The sequence below is a fragment of the Tribolium madens genome, unplaced genomic scaffold (genome assembly GCF_015345945.1).
Source record: "Tribolium madens isolate multiple individuals breed KSU strain unplaced genomic scaffold, Tmad_KSU_1.1 Scaffold_2;HRSCAF=44;Tcas5.2_LGX, whole genome shotgun sequence".
NCBI lineage: Eukaryota > Metazoa > Arthropoda > Insecta > Coleoptera > Tenebrionidae > Tribolium > Tribolium madens.
The window spans coordinates 2196718-2211354 of record NW_025400995.1 but is presented as its reverse complement, the minus strand read 5'-3'; the positions used below and the strand labels follow the sequence as shown (position 1 = coordinate 2211354).

At 34.4% G+C, this 14637-nt stretch overlaps 2 protein-coding genes and 1 non-coding gene across 5 annotated transcripts; 2 read left to right on the top strand and 1 right to left on the bottom strand.

The window, feature by feature from the left end:
* Window positions 1–9298: 9298 nt before the first annotated feature.
* LOC123006887 lies at window positions 9299–9489 on the bottom strand. The gene has a single exon (XR_006412835.1). It is a non-coding gene; the product is annotated as a U2 spliceosomal RNA (small nuclear RNA).
* LOC123006162 (solute carrier family 25 member 46-like) lies at window positions 9440–11926 on the top strand. Its single transcript, XM_044400429.1, has 5 exons — window positions 9440–10442; window positions 10493–10775; window positions 10824–10880; window positions 10928–11345; window positions 11391–11926. Exons 1-5 carry the CDS (start codon window positions 10283–10285, stop codon window positions 11703–11705), a joined length of 1233 nt encoding a protein of 410 aa, XP_044256364.1. The 5' UTR covers window positions 9440–10282; the 3' UTR covers window positions 11706–11926.
* A 464-nt stretch (window positions 11927–12390) lies between these two features.
* Window positions 12391–13489, top strand: LOC123006530 (ribonuclease H1). Of its 3 annotated transcripts, XM_044401072.1 has the most exons (6): window positions 12391–12589; window positions 12638–12784; window positions 12832–13031; window positions 13080–13100; window positions 13146–13321; window positions 13371–13489. In XM_044401072.1, the coding sequence occupies exons 1-6, from the start codon at window positions 12417–12419 to the stop codon at window positions 13455–13457; spliced, it is 804 nt and encodes a 267-aa protein (XP_044257007.1). In that variant the 5' UTR covers window positions 12391–12416; the 3' UTR covers window positions 13458–13489. The 3 variants fall into 3 exon arrangements, with proteins under 3 accessions (XP_044257007.1, XP_044257008.1, XP_044257006.1); XM_044401073.1 differs by lacking the exon at window positions 13080–13100; XM_044401071.1 differs by having other exon boundaries at window positions 12392–12589; window positions 12832–13100.
* The last annotated feature ends 1148 nt before the right edge of the window (window positions 13490–14637 follow it).

Genomic DNA, 14637 nt, shown 5'->3' with positions numbered 1-14637 from the left:
AGGTGTGGAAGGAATTTAAAGACTTATATAAATGAGTATTTTGAAGGATGTATTCAAAACATTTGTATATGTACAAACTTGGTAAGGTCAAGATGTTTAAGTTTTTAAAAAAGCGTCGACAATCATCGCGAAAACCAATTTTTGACATAATTCTAATTACTCTACGTTGTAACTTAAATAATCGGTGAGATGCCGAAAAATGTCCCCATATAATCAAACCATACTCTAAATATGTCTGAATTAATGCATAATAACTCACTTTTAAAATTTTTTCTGAGACACAGTTGGACATGTTTCGAATTAAATATATGTTTTTACACAGCTTGTTTGCTACATAATCAACATGATGTTTCCAAGTCAAGTTTGAATCAACATATACACCCAAGAATTTAGTAAAGTCTGTATCAGAGTCATCATTATCTAAGTTTTTTAGAGTAAATGTTAATTTAACAGTTTTATTTTTATTAAGGTTTAATTTATTAGCTAACATCCATTCTTCAGTAAACGCATAAAAATTTTCAATTTTTCTTACAAGTATTTCTATGTTCTTATCAGCGTAACCAAGAGTTGTATCATCCGCATATAAGACTATATTTGGTTCTGAGATGTAATAAGAAAAATCATTTATGTAGATGAGAAACAATAAAGGGCCTAATATTGACCCCTGCGGCACACCATGAGAAATTTCTTTTGCAGCAGACAGTTTGCCATTGATATTTACGACTTGAGTTCGATTACTTAAATATGATTGGACCATAGACACAGCATGCGTTGAGAAACCGTAGAGAGGTAATTTTTTTATTAATATATTGTGAGATACCGTATCGAAGGCTTTACTTAGATCTAAAAACAGTGCCTGATAATGGTCCCTATTTTCAAAAGCTCGGATGACATTATTTATTAACTCAAGAACAGCTGTAGTTGTGGAATAGCCTTTTCTAAAGCCATACTGGTTCGCTGATAAGAGATGATACTTTTCCATATGGTCAATCATTTGATTAAATAAAATTCTTTCAAATATTTTTGAAATAATTGGCAGCAGAGATATTGGTCTAAAATTATTGTTATCATTAATATCTCCTTTTTTATATATAGGTATAATTAGTGATTTTTTTAGACAGTTTGGAAATATATTGAGTACAATACAGTCATTGATTAGTTTAGTAATTGGTACTATGAGTTGGTTCTTGATAGTTTTAATAATATCTGAACTGAGACCGTAAATATCTCGGCTTCTTGAACAACTTAATTTATTAAAACAATCTCTCACTTGATTAAATGTTGTGCTTTCAAAAAAGAACTCTTTATCATGGTTTGCAAATTTTTTGTCAGACATAATAGTTATGGGATCAATAGAGGAAGGAGGCAAGGATTCTATTAACTTTTGAGCAGTACCAACAAAAAAATCGTTCAGATCGTCCGGTGTCGATTGAGAAGTTTTTGGTTGTGGTTTAGGTCTATACTGATTTACAATAGTCCACATGGCTTTAGGACTGTATAAGTTTTGCTGTAGAAAGGTGTCATTATTCATGATTTTGGCTTTTGTTATAGCAGCATTGTATTTACGTTTGAAATCAGTCATCAGTTGTTTTAGTTCAAAAGTTCGTCTTTGTTTATATGCATCATTTAGAAAGTATAAGGTTTCTCTCATTTTAAGCAATTCTTGACTAAACCAATTGTTATGACGAKTTTTTGAACTATGACAATTTAACATTTTGACTTTTTCAGGAAAAGAGTTTTTAAAAGCATATACAATGTTATTAYTAAACATTTGGAATTTGTCATTAGGGTTTATATCAGTATCTACAAAACTCCAATCGATGTTACTTATTAAATTGTAAAAAACAAATTTACCATAATCAGTTATCGGCCTGATAATCTTAGAATATGCAGTATTGTTAAGTTTTGGCTTTATAGATACATTTACAAAAATACCTAGATGATCAGATAATGATAGATCAGCTGCACTCACATTAATATAATCTATGGGAATATTACAGAAAACATTATCAATAGTGGCATATAGGTATATAGGTACCCAGTACAAATATTTTGCAATTCCGCAAAAATGTTTTCGGCTGATTTTAATTTATTTTCTAAAACCGCTAGACGGAAAAAACTTTGTAGAGCATCCCAATTTTGAAGTATTCTTTCAATGCAAGCATGTCGACTTAGCCATCTAGTTGTGGACAAGTGAAGAATTTTCGTTTTCTCCAAATCCATAAATTCTTGAATATCCTGTAAAATCTTGCACCTTTTTGCACTTCCAGATATATACGATGAGATACTGCGGACTAAGTCTTCAGCAAATTTTTGAATCCGGAAATATGTTTTTGAGTAATGGCACTAAATGGTCCACAACATGAGTAGCCACATTATGTTCCATAAAAAAAAACACTTAATTTAATTTCTGCCACTTTGACATCATTTTGTTGTTTAAGTTTACCTACGGTCATCATAGAGGGTAAACTGGGCGTTGATTTTACAGGTATCATATTTTTAGTATGCTTTAAACTTTCGGAATGTTTTAAAAGTTCACTTTTTCCACATGTGAGTACTTTGTTACACACTTTGCACAAACATTTTGTTCTGTTGTCAGGTATCGCTTTCAACCAGGATTTAAATGTATCTTCTTCCAACCACTTTATGTTAAAAGATTTAGTTTTGCACTTTTTAATTTTTGGTTTTGATCCACCATCATCAGAATTATTGTCACTGTCGCTCATTTAAAAAAAAAAATAATTTATTTCAAAGAAAAGTCAACACAATTGGAACGAATTGTGAGAAACTAACTGATTTGATTTGAAAAATCAGGAGAATAAAAATCCGTTTTTCTGTTCTCCGACACCAACCAATCAATTTGAATCAATATCGGTTAATTTGTAGGAAGGGGGTGATCAGCTTATGCATATTATTCCGTTACGTTCCAGCTTGAAAATGTAAGCCAATTAATTTATTTATACAGTTTATAACGAATTTATATAAGTGGGGGTGATGCCTTGCGTGCCTTGCATCTCGATCTAGTGGTGAACGGATCAAACATTTGGATCCGTACCGGATCAAAATTTAAATGATCCGGATCAGAAACGATCCGTAACCGAATCAGATTTTTAATAATCCGGATCAGAAATGATCCAAACTGACTTATCTTCCAGGTTTGGCTCGGAGTTTGTCCAAGTAGAAGGTTCGAATCTGGTCATTTAGGGCTCTACCAATGTTTGATCGGTTATATTGTTGCCCCTTTAATGATACGGTATAAATTGGTTTTCGGTTGAGGTCCAAGACAAGTCTACTTTAATGCGGAGCCTTCTGGTGGCATTCGTTGTTCTCGTCCATAATGAAGCTATGTCTCCCCCATTCCTACCACTGGTACTAGTACTCAAAAGGTCAATCGCAGATATGCTCCAAGGGCCTTCTACATCTACATCTTCAATTTCTGTGGCTTTATCAGTCGAGTCACAGCGTTCACCTTCATCGGCTGCATTTCCATCAACCTCATCTTCACCGCTAAGAGTTCCACCTAATAACATCAATGAAACCAGTACTCTACATAATACAGTTATCAATTTACTAACCACAGCTTTAATTAACACATCGGGTGCAACAATCACTATGACTTGCCACAATAAGAATACACTTCTTTGGTAAAGTAGGAATTCTTGATATACATTTTTGTGACCGCACCTATTTCTTCGTACCACCAAAAAGTCGGCATAGAATTGTTAACAGGATCTATTAGCTCACTAAGCTCCAATTTTAATGTTGAGGGCATATCCTGGCAAGTTTCCAAATTAGGGATTTTCTTGTAACGGAGGCAAACATTGTCCCACTTCAGTGGTATGGTAATCTGGGAAGACCATCTAGAGAAAATGAAGCCTGGTAGTAAATCCATACTAGCATTTTTCACCAATAGCTCCCATTGGCTTGGGCTATCTGGTATAGTAGATATCTGAGCTCCTACCTCTAATGTGGATATTTTGCTAGAGCAACAGGATTTAATTTTGAGCAAGAAATATACTATCACTTGCGATTCACCAATGTTTTGTCGACAAGCCTGATTTTTGGGTAGTATACCCACTGTAGCTTCTACCTGTCTGGCTCTTTTCGTTGCATGCCGAAGATTAGACCAGTGTAAAATGAGCATGATGACAATCATTATCAGACATCCTAGAGCAGGCCCCCAATAATGATTGACCTGTGAGCAATGGTAATTAATAGAAGTTTTGTTTTCATCATTCACTGTAACATTTTCATTAGTGATAGCAATGCCCTTATGAACTAAAGAGGTCAAATTCCTAACTTTGAATGTATAAGCACCAGGCACCAACATTGCTCCACCTGCGCCCATAGCTGTATTTGCACACATGGTCATGATGACAACAGCCATAGCAACCCAGGTAATTATGTGAAACACTACAAAGATAATGTGCATGAGACTCATGCTTTTAGAAATCTTGATGTACCAAGGGCCCCAAGGGTCTGCATTATTTTGATTAGCTTCCTTGACTTTCTCAAATTCTGAAGCCAATTGATCCATAACGTCCGTGTACTTGACTTGTGTATCATTGGATCGCTCTATGAGTTTGGATAGTGATATTCTATCCCTTTTGAATATCCTCAACGAAGTATTGAAGGACGAGCTGTATACATGATGCTCAAAATTATTAATGTAGCTATGGGCTGAATGGAGATTCTTTATGCTATTCTCAAAGGACTTCATAGGCAATGTCACATCATAGTCTTGTGTAATAGTGATGGTGGATTGGTTTTTTGGGTAGGGAGGGTAGAGTTCGAGGTCTGAAACTTCAAACTGACAAAATTCACCTGTTGTTAGCACCATTGTTCTCTGTGACTGGAAAGTTTCAATATCAACCTGGTGATTGTCAGTTTTACATGTCTTTGTTATGTGTTTGGCTGACGACGAAGTTTTGACCAGCCATTGATCTGGTTCAATAGGGAGAGCATTCGTAGAACTGCACGAACAAATGTAGTTTTATCTGTAAAACCCCAGTATTGTGGATGATTTCGTCGCTGGTAGTTATTGGTTTATTAACTGTCAATCAACACTGGCACGAAAGACCATAAAACTATGTATATTGGGTTGCGGGGTAAAACTAAAAGGGGGCTTTCGGTCTCACTGCATAGGACCCTTAATTGTGGCCTCCAGTTGGGTAGAGGCTATGGTGTTTACTCGATTGTCTGCCGTCGTCAGCATTTTCACCGCCTGTATAAGTACCGCTAGGTCGTTTGTCGATAAGTATATGAGCTCTGGGCTGGCCCGTGCAGGCAGGAAAAGCCATTTCTAGGCGTAGGCTTTAGTTGTGCTGTCTAGTTTGTTAGTCTTTTTCTTCAGGATCGTGGTGCCTCTTAGCAAGAAGCCTAGTTTTGGAGACACAAATGTGTTTACGGCATCGATTTTTTGCCAGGGAGCCAGAAGAGATTGGTCGATGCTCTCCACCTCCTTCGTCATTCCTTCTGGGGTGGTATCAACATGGTACCCCGTGGGGATGCCTAGGTGTTGGTAAACTTCTCCTTCGTCTAGGGGACAGATCTCTTCATTTTGGATCTTCGGCTTTGCCATGTGGCAGGTGTTCCGTTTCGTGCAGTCAAAGTCTTGTATTGCGCATTTGCTTGGGTTGAATCGTATCTGCATGTCGTTAGCCACCGATGAGATGGCATCCAGCATTCTTTGGAGGTCTTCGTGTTTAGACGCGATTACAACTATTGGATTTTATATTTATTATTATATTTATATTTATTGCCAAATTGAAGAGGATGGGGCTTAATGGGCAACCTTGACGGACTTCCGATTTCATGGGGATAGGGTCCGTCGTTTCTTCTTTGCCGAAGCATTTTGTACGAGGTGTACAATCTGTTGCGGTAGGTTAAAGTTGTTTAGTGTGTCGATTATGTGCTTGTGAGGGATGGATGAGAAAGCACTTTCTAAGTCTAGCCAGGCTATACTTTGATCTTAGCCATAAGGTCGAGAGGCGATACCGATCAAACCTCTTCGCTCAATTTTAACTACACTTGCAACCTTAAGCGAATGGGAGAAATAATTAGTAGCCCCATCTTATAAAATTAAGTAAAGTTTCCCCCTGGCAGACTCGAATTTTGCATTTTTTTTTTTTGGTTTAACATCGTAATTAACGCTGGCTTACGCCAAAATAATATATTTTTTTTTGATATACTACATTCTATAAATATACCTATATATAACGCTGGCTTACGCCAAAATAATATATTTTTTTAATATAATACATTCTATAAATATACCTATTGTATGCTAAAAATATATTAAGAATAAAAACCACAAGGTTTTTATTTTTCGTAATCCCCTACTGTTATTTGAATTTAACGTGAAATGACAGATGAAAAGTTATTTTTAATAGCCTTCGTTCTTTAAGGATATAACGGCTGTTAGTCTTCAATAACCGGTAACTGAACCGGTTATTGAACTGGTAAATCACGGAAATTACGAAATTAAAAAATAGTACATTATACACCAAGGTGGCGAAGACTATTATTATTATTATTGACCGAGCACCAAGATTATTTCGCGAGTGGCTTCGCCCCGAGAGGAATGAGGTGCGAGGCCTATAAATGTCTTCCAACACCGTGGTGTATATACTATTTTTTCTACTACTAGCCAAATTTAAGGCAAAAGATAAAAATATTTTTCTTGTAAAATCAAGTAGCACAGGAATGCAAATTCGCCTTTCCACTAATAAAACAAAAAAATCAAGTAGTCTGATGCAGATTGACATTTCCACTAATAAAACTTATTTCACACGTTTGTAATTGTCGTGTTTGGGTGTTTTTTGAATCGGGTGCAAGAATCACTATGACTTGTCACAATTGCACAATTAATTATAACTTTAGGAAACAATAATTTGTGTTCATTGTATTGATACTTGTTTAAATAAAGTTCTGTTGTTTCGATAGTCTTCTAACATAACCAAACTCCGGCTCCCGCATTCCGCCATGTTGTAATTACGGGATGTCATCAGTCATTTATTGGTTGAGTTAGCTGACCTTTTCATGAGCCGATTTGAAAAGGATTTAGAAAATGAGCTCGAATATTTTCCTAGAGTTTGGTTAAGGTATATGGATGACATTTTTGTAATTTTTGATCTCAATGAGCATTGAGCATTTCCTCGAAATTTTTGACAACCGCTTTGAAAGTATTAATTTCACTTGTGAAAAAGAAGTAGAAGGAAAGTTTCCATTTTTAGATACTTTAGTAATTAGAACTAATAACGCATTTCGTTTTATTAACACAAATTATTAATTACAAATTTTCACCGAAACACTGACTGCAGTGGCGATTTTATCACTGATTGAAAAGTCAACAAACGACAAAGCTACAAAAACGCCAAGCGATAAGCGTCTCTATTTGTTTTTCTTTTACAACCCTAAAAACCACTTGAAATGGAAAGTGAAGATCCAGTGTCGTACTTAAAATTTACTACCCAAATTTTGATCATAATTTTCTCGTCCGGTATTGGCTTTTTCCAAAAAATTATATATTTTTTTGTTAACGTACCCAACTGTGACTTGGTAGTTAAAATTACGAAAACTATTTCAAAATCACCTGTATATCACTCGGAGCTTTTTTCGTGTTTCGCTCAGTTTGCCTGCCTCGGCTGCAAATATCTGAGCTCAACCGAAAATGAATGCTTTCTACTCCAAGTAATATAATATACTATTGTTTATTTTATTGACAACCTACTTTATCTATACAGGGTGCACCACAACTCGCGCCCCAGAGAAAAATGCTATACAGGGTGCGCCAGAACTCGCGCCCCAGAGAAAAATGCCATATAAGATAAGATACTAGGAACATGGAAAAAATGATAAAAAAAATCATGGGGGTTTAAAGTTTTTACTTTGACTCTATTTATTTCTGTTGGAAACATAATTTTCCAAGTTTTTTTGCTATAGGCTATTAAAAGAGGAAACAAGGAAGCTGTATCCTAAATTGAAACTCTGTTCAATGTTACTTGTGGCTTTTATTGGCAAAATTTTTGTCCCTTTACTAAATAATTCTAAAAAAACATATACAAAATCATCAGTATCATTAAATAGATATAAAAAAATGTCAAATGTCAAAAAATAAATGTCAAAATTTTTTGACAGATAGAATTTTTTAAACATTTTTTTCATGTTCCTGGTATCTTACCTTACTTGAAAATTTTCTCTGGGGCGCGAGTTCTGGCGCACCCTGTATAAGGTAAGATACCAGGAACATGGAAAAAATGTTAAAAAAATTTTATCTATAAAAAATTCGAAGTTACGATGGTTTAAAGTTTGCACTTTAACTCTATTTATTTTTGTTGGAAAAATAATTTTTCCAAGTTTTTTTGCTATAGGCTATTAAAAGAGGAAACAAGGAAGCTGTATCCTAAATTGTAACTCTGTTCAATGTTATTTGTGGCTTTTTTTTGCAAAATTTTTGTCCCTTTACTAAATAATTGTAAAAAAAAATATACAAGATCATCAATATCCTTAAATATATATAAAAAAATGTCAAATGTCAAAAAATATATGTCAAAATTTTTTGACAGATAGAATTTTTTAAACATTTTTTTCATGTTCCTAGTATCTTACCTTACTTGAAAATTTTCTCTGGGGCGCGAGTTCTGGCGCACCTGTATATTTGCGAAAATATTAATACATTTTTTTTGTCTATATAACAAGATAAATGAAGATTCTCATTGATAAATCTAACTGCATATCTCAACAAATTACGAATAATACGAAATACAGTTGGGCAAAATGCAAAATATTATCAATGTAAGATTAAGCGAAATTGGTTACGTAAATACGCTGGAAATGAAAAAAAATTAGGTATCCTAAACTAATTTATAAATGTATAGTTTCCATAATAATATTAAGTTCATTATGGATTGTAAATAAAAAATGTAATAAACTTTACAAGAATAATGTGTGTATTATTACTATTATTAGAAATACTCTACCATTAATAACCCACCTCTTCCAGTTTCCCTGTTGTAGTTTGTATTGATTTTGGATAATTGGAGTAGTTTGTAAACCTGTGTCCATCCTGATTTATTCCTCAAAATTATGGGGTCTCTTTGGTTTCTTTGCGAGTTTTGCCCTGGTGCGTGTTTAACGGTTCTGGGTTTTAGTATCGTCGGTGGATGAAGTCTTTTTTCTCGGTTTGGGGAATTTCAAATTTGTTTCCATTGGGTTGGTTGCCATTATTGACATATCGACTTTAGTAAGTCGTCATGATCACCAACCAGTGAGATACAAAATAATATGTTTCAGTTATATCAGGTGGGCCGATCCCGACTGTACTGCAATGCCGGGCCAACCCGCGACGGAGGTGGAGCAAGCCCCTTGCCTCCGTCAATTTCCAAAAATCAGTTTAATATACTGGCCCCGCATGCGGGGCGTATCAGATATTAAGCTGATAAGAACAGATACTACACTTTGATCTTAGCCATAAGGCCGAGAAGCGATACCAAACAAACCTCTTCGCTCAATTTTATCCACACTTGCAACCGTAAGCGAACGAGAGAAGTAACTGGTTGCGCCATCTAATAAAATTGAGTAAAGTTTCCCCGAAGTAGACTCGAATTTTGCATTTTTTTTGGTTTAACATCGTTATTAACGCTGGCTTAAACCAAAATAATATATTTTTTAAATATAATACATTCTATAAATAACCTATATACTAAAAATAAATTGAGAATAAAAACCACAAGGTATTTATTTATTTTTCGTAATCCCCTACTGTTATACGTGAAATGACAGATGAAAAGTTATTTTTAATAACCTCCGTCCGTTAAGGAATATAACGGCTGTCAGTCATTAATAACCGGTAACTGGTAAATCAGGAAAATTAGGAAATTAAAAAAAAAACTTTTTTCTTACCTAACACGCTGAAAGTAAATTGATGTATTGTTGATTGCAATCTAAATAATGATGATTTCAGAAAAAAATAAACTCAAAATCTCCGAAAAATTTTTAGTTTCTTATCGAATCATTAAATATCGATGTAAAATATTCGATGTTTGCTGACGTACATCGATGTTTTAGGAACATCGATACTTATTTCCGATATCTAATGTCATTGTCAAGTGAAAAATAAAGCTGAATTAGGAGTAAAAGCCCGAAGTGTTGCGTGATTTTTGCCAAAAATGGGCCCAAATTTGGAAAAAGCAACAATTTAATTGAGATTTTGCAAATTTAAGTTAAAATCATTTGACCAGTGGGCGATGTTCTAGTGAACTGAAAAAGTTAGGTTAAGGACATGGCAAGTCAAAATAATCTGGATTTAGACCTCGATTTAAACTCCGATGATGAATTAAATCACTTGAAAACGTCCAAACGACAAATCACTCATGAGGAGTTTTTGCGAAATCGGGAAATCATGGCGAATTTCCCTAACCGTTACTATCAGACACAAGAAGGTAATTTGGTGGTTTTTACCATTTTAAACCGTTAACATTTTTTTTTTTAGATATAATTTTGAAACGCCGGATTGGCTCGGGGGTCGCTTTTGTTAGTTTAGTGGCTGAAAACTTGCTAAGTCACCCGTTTCAAGTCCTACGTCGGCAGTGTCAAGTCCATCATACTTCTCAGAGATACCATTTGTTACCATTTACGTTAATACCGACAGTCTATAGGTTGCATCAACATCAAGGTTTGACTACCCTCTGGAAGGGATTGGGGTCCGTATTGCTTGTCAGAGGGATTTCTTTAGGGGTGGAAGACTTAATTTCAAAAGTGACCCCATGGCCCAAGTAAGTTACTTTTAATTAGAATTCACTTAAATTTGCTACAAATTTTAGGGAAATCCGGTGGCACAGTAACTTGAAACAATTTTTTCAACACACATTACTAAAATGGTAATTGGGTTTAATTGTTAATAATTACTGGAAATAACATGTTTTAGTGTTAGTTTAGCGATTGTGACTCCGTTTTACTCGGCGTCTTTTGTCGAAACGGTCCAGAGTGAAATCGCGAGCGAAAAACCAGGAATTTTGGACGTTTTTAAAGAAGGTTTTATGCGATTATTAAACTGGAATGGGGGCGTTAAAGGCCGAATGTTACCAATTTGGGTATTAATCGTACCTACCATAACTCTGGGACTCTCAAAGTATTTATTTAATATGTTGGTAAAAGGGGCTTCAGTGCGTCTTTTACACTCACGGTTTAAAAACAAACATGAAGCTAATGGGGCCTTGCCGAAAGATATGTCCCATTCGGTTGTCTTACAAGACCTTGATATCACAGCTTCACTTATTGCAAACATTGCAAGTGATGTTGCTTTCTATCCTTGTGAAACAATAATCCACCGCTTGTATCTCCAGGTAATTACTAGATCAGTTGGTAGCATTGATTGATTCGGTTTGTAGGGGACAAGAACAATTGTGGACAACTTGGACAGTGGCCGATCAGTGTTGCCAATCTTAACGAACTTTGCTGGTGCAATGGACTGTTACGAAAGTTGCTTAGCAAGTGAAGGCACGTTGGGGCTTTACAAGGGTTTTGGAGCTCTTATTATGCAATATGCTGTCCATATAGCCCTTATACAGTTTTCAAGGTTTCTACTAACCGAACTTGGTAGTCTACTTCACAAACCAAAGAAACAGCCACCTTTACCAACTGATATTTCCCCAGCTGCTTTGTCGAATCTATCAGCCACACACAGGTCCTATCTACTCCCGTAACTAGTCATGGAATGTAGGGACTAATTGACAAAAATGTGTTCTTGGAGATGACAAATAAGTTCGATGTTGGTTGGCGTTATTTTAACATCATTGAATTTATTGTAACTAAAATAAGTGGTCATTGTGTTGTCTTAGAGGACACTACTACATTTTTTGTTAATGAAATTTTAAGTCACGTTGTTATTTTTGCGTTTACAATAAACTAAAATGAACAATTTTAACCATTTTCATATTTAGTATAACTCGTTTTCATCAAAGTAGTCGTTGAAAAGGATTCTTTTAAGGTGGCAACCATGCGAAAATTCAAACAATCCTAACCCCAATTGTCCCTAAAAATAGTTTTTTCCAAATAAATGTGTCTCGAGGTAGCAAAAAATCATTTAATTTAACATCAGGTCAATATTGATATAATTAAATTTGTTCTGAATGACAATAATGACACTTTTTGTGTGAATCTGCTTTTAAATTAAAGATGCATTTAGACCTCTACAACCTACTTGATATTAAAGTGAAAAAATTATAATTTTGAATTAATGTTTGACTACCACTGAACGAGTGCGATTGACAACTGAAAATACAAAACATTGTTTTAAGTAATTTTACCACATTAGAATCACAAGCTGGGCATAAAGTTTTTCGAAAATGATAAATATTTATTATTATTCTACAAAAAAAATTGGCCTGTATTGTTGGTTGCCCACCCACTAAAAAATGTCTGTTGGTATTATTTTTTATAGTTACAGCTGGTCCGTTTTGAGATTAAATATATTAAGACTAACAAATACACCGATTTTTTATAACAATTTAGTGTTAAAATTGTGTCTCGCCAGTGTTGAAAAATATTTGCCCCAATTTGCTCCAACCCTAACGATGGCAGCTGATCCGTAATTTTTGAGGTTATGTTTATATTTCTATTAACAAATAAATTCCAGATCCAAAGTGAAGGAATTAAAATTGTTATTTGATCGTCTCCAGGAGGCTAAAAAGCAAGCCGACGTATTAAAAACTGAGATGATTAGTATTAGAAAAGAACTGGAAAAAGCTGAATCTCAGTTATTCCCGAACTCGTTTAAATTAAAGTAATGGTGAAATTATGTTTGATTCGATGAAGTACCACATTTTTTAGTTGTAAAACCACGTCGGACCAGTGTGATTTTGATGCGCCCTCGACGAAAAAGGCAAAATGTGACTTTTCACGCGACGGCGATTATGTCATAGTGTACACAGATGGGGCTTGTGAAAATAACGGACGTTGGGGGGCAAAGGCCGGCATAGGGGTTTGGTTTGGCGACAATCACCCCTTGAATGCTTCCCAGCCGGTCAAAGGTAAGGCTACTAACAACGCTGCTGAAATTCAAGCCTGCATTTGCGCAGTCCAGATTGCAAGAGATAATGGTAATTTTGGGGCCCAGTTTTGCAGAAGATGATGATTGTTTTCAGGGATTAAAAAATTGCAAATTATTACCGACTCACAATTTACTATTAATGCAATGACGAAGTGGATAAAAGCATGGAAGAAAAATAATTGGAAATTGTCAAGTAGCAATAATCCTGTTAAAAATAAGACTGATTTTCAAAAGTTGGACAAATTGTGTGAAGGACTGGACATAAAATGGGTAAAAGTACTTTGGAGTGAAATTTTTTGAGTTCAATTTGGGGTTTTAGACACACGTCGCTGGCCATAGTGGAATCGAGGGAAACGAATGTGCTGACAGGTTGGCCAGAGAAGGGGCCAAATTATACGTTGAATAACTATTTCGTCAATAAACTATTTTTTAACTAAAGTGTTTTAATCATTGACCTTGAGTTAAATTTTCCACACTATCGTTGACTTTTAATCTTTCAAAAATAACACCTGATCTGTTACTGACCTCTCAATTTTCTAATCGTATTAAATAAAAAGTTATCTGAGCACTCGACACGGGCTTAGCTAACAAGTACTCAAAATTTTACGTCAATTTTAATTCAACTTCTCATAAAATTTTATGTCGGGAATCATTTTTTATATTCCCGGTGCATCAAACAAAAAATTGCGGAAAAGTTTGTTGTTTGTGGTCACTTAACGTAATCTAAATTATTTTACACCAGGATTAAGATCAATTGATTGATTGATTTTATGCAAATACAGGGTTGTAAATTATTCTTTTGAAATTTTCGAGCATTTTATTCATATCACTCGGTGTAGTGAGGAAACTTGAGCAGTGGCGTCACACAGAACCATTCTGTGGTAAAAATATATTCAATGATTCAAATGGTTTGTGCTAGGAAAATTACATCTATTTAGGTTGGCAACACAATGTCCACATTAAACTCAAAATTAAAAAAATATTCGATCAAACCACTTGTCATTTAAACTCAATCCCAGATGTTAACGGTTAACAAATATTACCAACATTTCTGGAAAGAGGAGCAAAAAATATTTTTCATTACTATTACATAAATTATTTGTTCTGAAAAAAAAGTCTTTGAACGGTTAGTAAGTATTGCAATTTATAAAAGAAGTAAAGAACAATTAATTTAAAAATATTATTTATTAATAATAAAGTAACAAAATCAAAGCATTTTTCCATTTTTCATTACTAAACATAGGTATACTTTTACAATTTCCCTAACTCTACTATTTGCCGCTCTATAACTGTCAACAAAAAATTGACAGTTTCAATTTACGTAATATTTTTGTTTGTAGGCGTTTATTTACGAAACTTACGTTGAAATCTTCTCACTTGTGATTTTTTATTATTAATGAAACTTAAATTTTGAAGTAAAACCACAAAATTAAGAAAAATAATATTCTGTGATGTAACGTAATTTGAATTGTTAACTGTTTTGGGGATAAAAGATTATTATTGTGTTCTATTACAACAGAGATTGAATAAATGAAAAAAAAAGGAATATCTTGCAAAACATTCAATAGAACTATAAAATATTTAAT

Coding starts and splice junctions, on each gene's coding strand:
- LOC123006530 (XM_044401071.1), top strand. CDS start 12,417: ATGTCTGTTGGTATTATTTTTTATAGTTACAGCTGGTCCGTTTTGAGA. Junction 12,785..12,831: donor CCGAACTCGTTTAAATTAAA/GTAATGGTGAAA, acceptor CACATTTTTTAG/TTGTAAAACCACGTCGGACC. Junction 13,322..13,370: donor AAGGACTGGACATAAAATGG/GTAAAAGTACTT, acceptor TTGGGGTTTTAG/ACACACGTCGCTGGCCATAG.
- LOC123006162 (XM_044400429.1), top strand. CDS start 10,283: ATGGCAAGTCAAAATAATCTGGATTTAGACCTCGATTTAAACTCCGAT. Junction 10,776..10,823: donor AAAGTGACCCCATGGCCCAA/GTAAGTTACTTT, acceptor TACAAATTTTAG/GGAAATCCGGTGGCACAGTA. Junction 11,346..11,390: donor TCCACCGCTTGTATCTCCAG/GTAATTACTAGA, acceptor TTCGGTTTGTAG/GGGACAAGAACAATTGTGGA.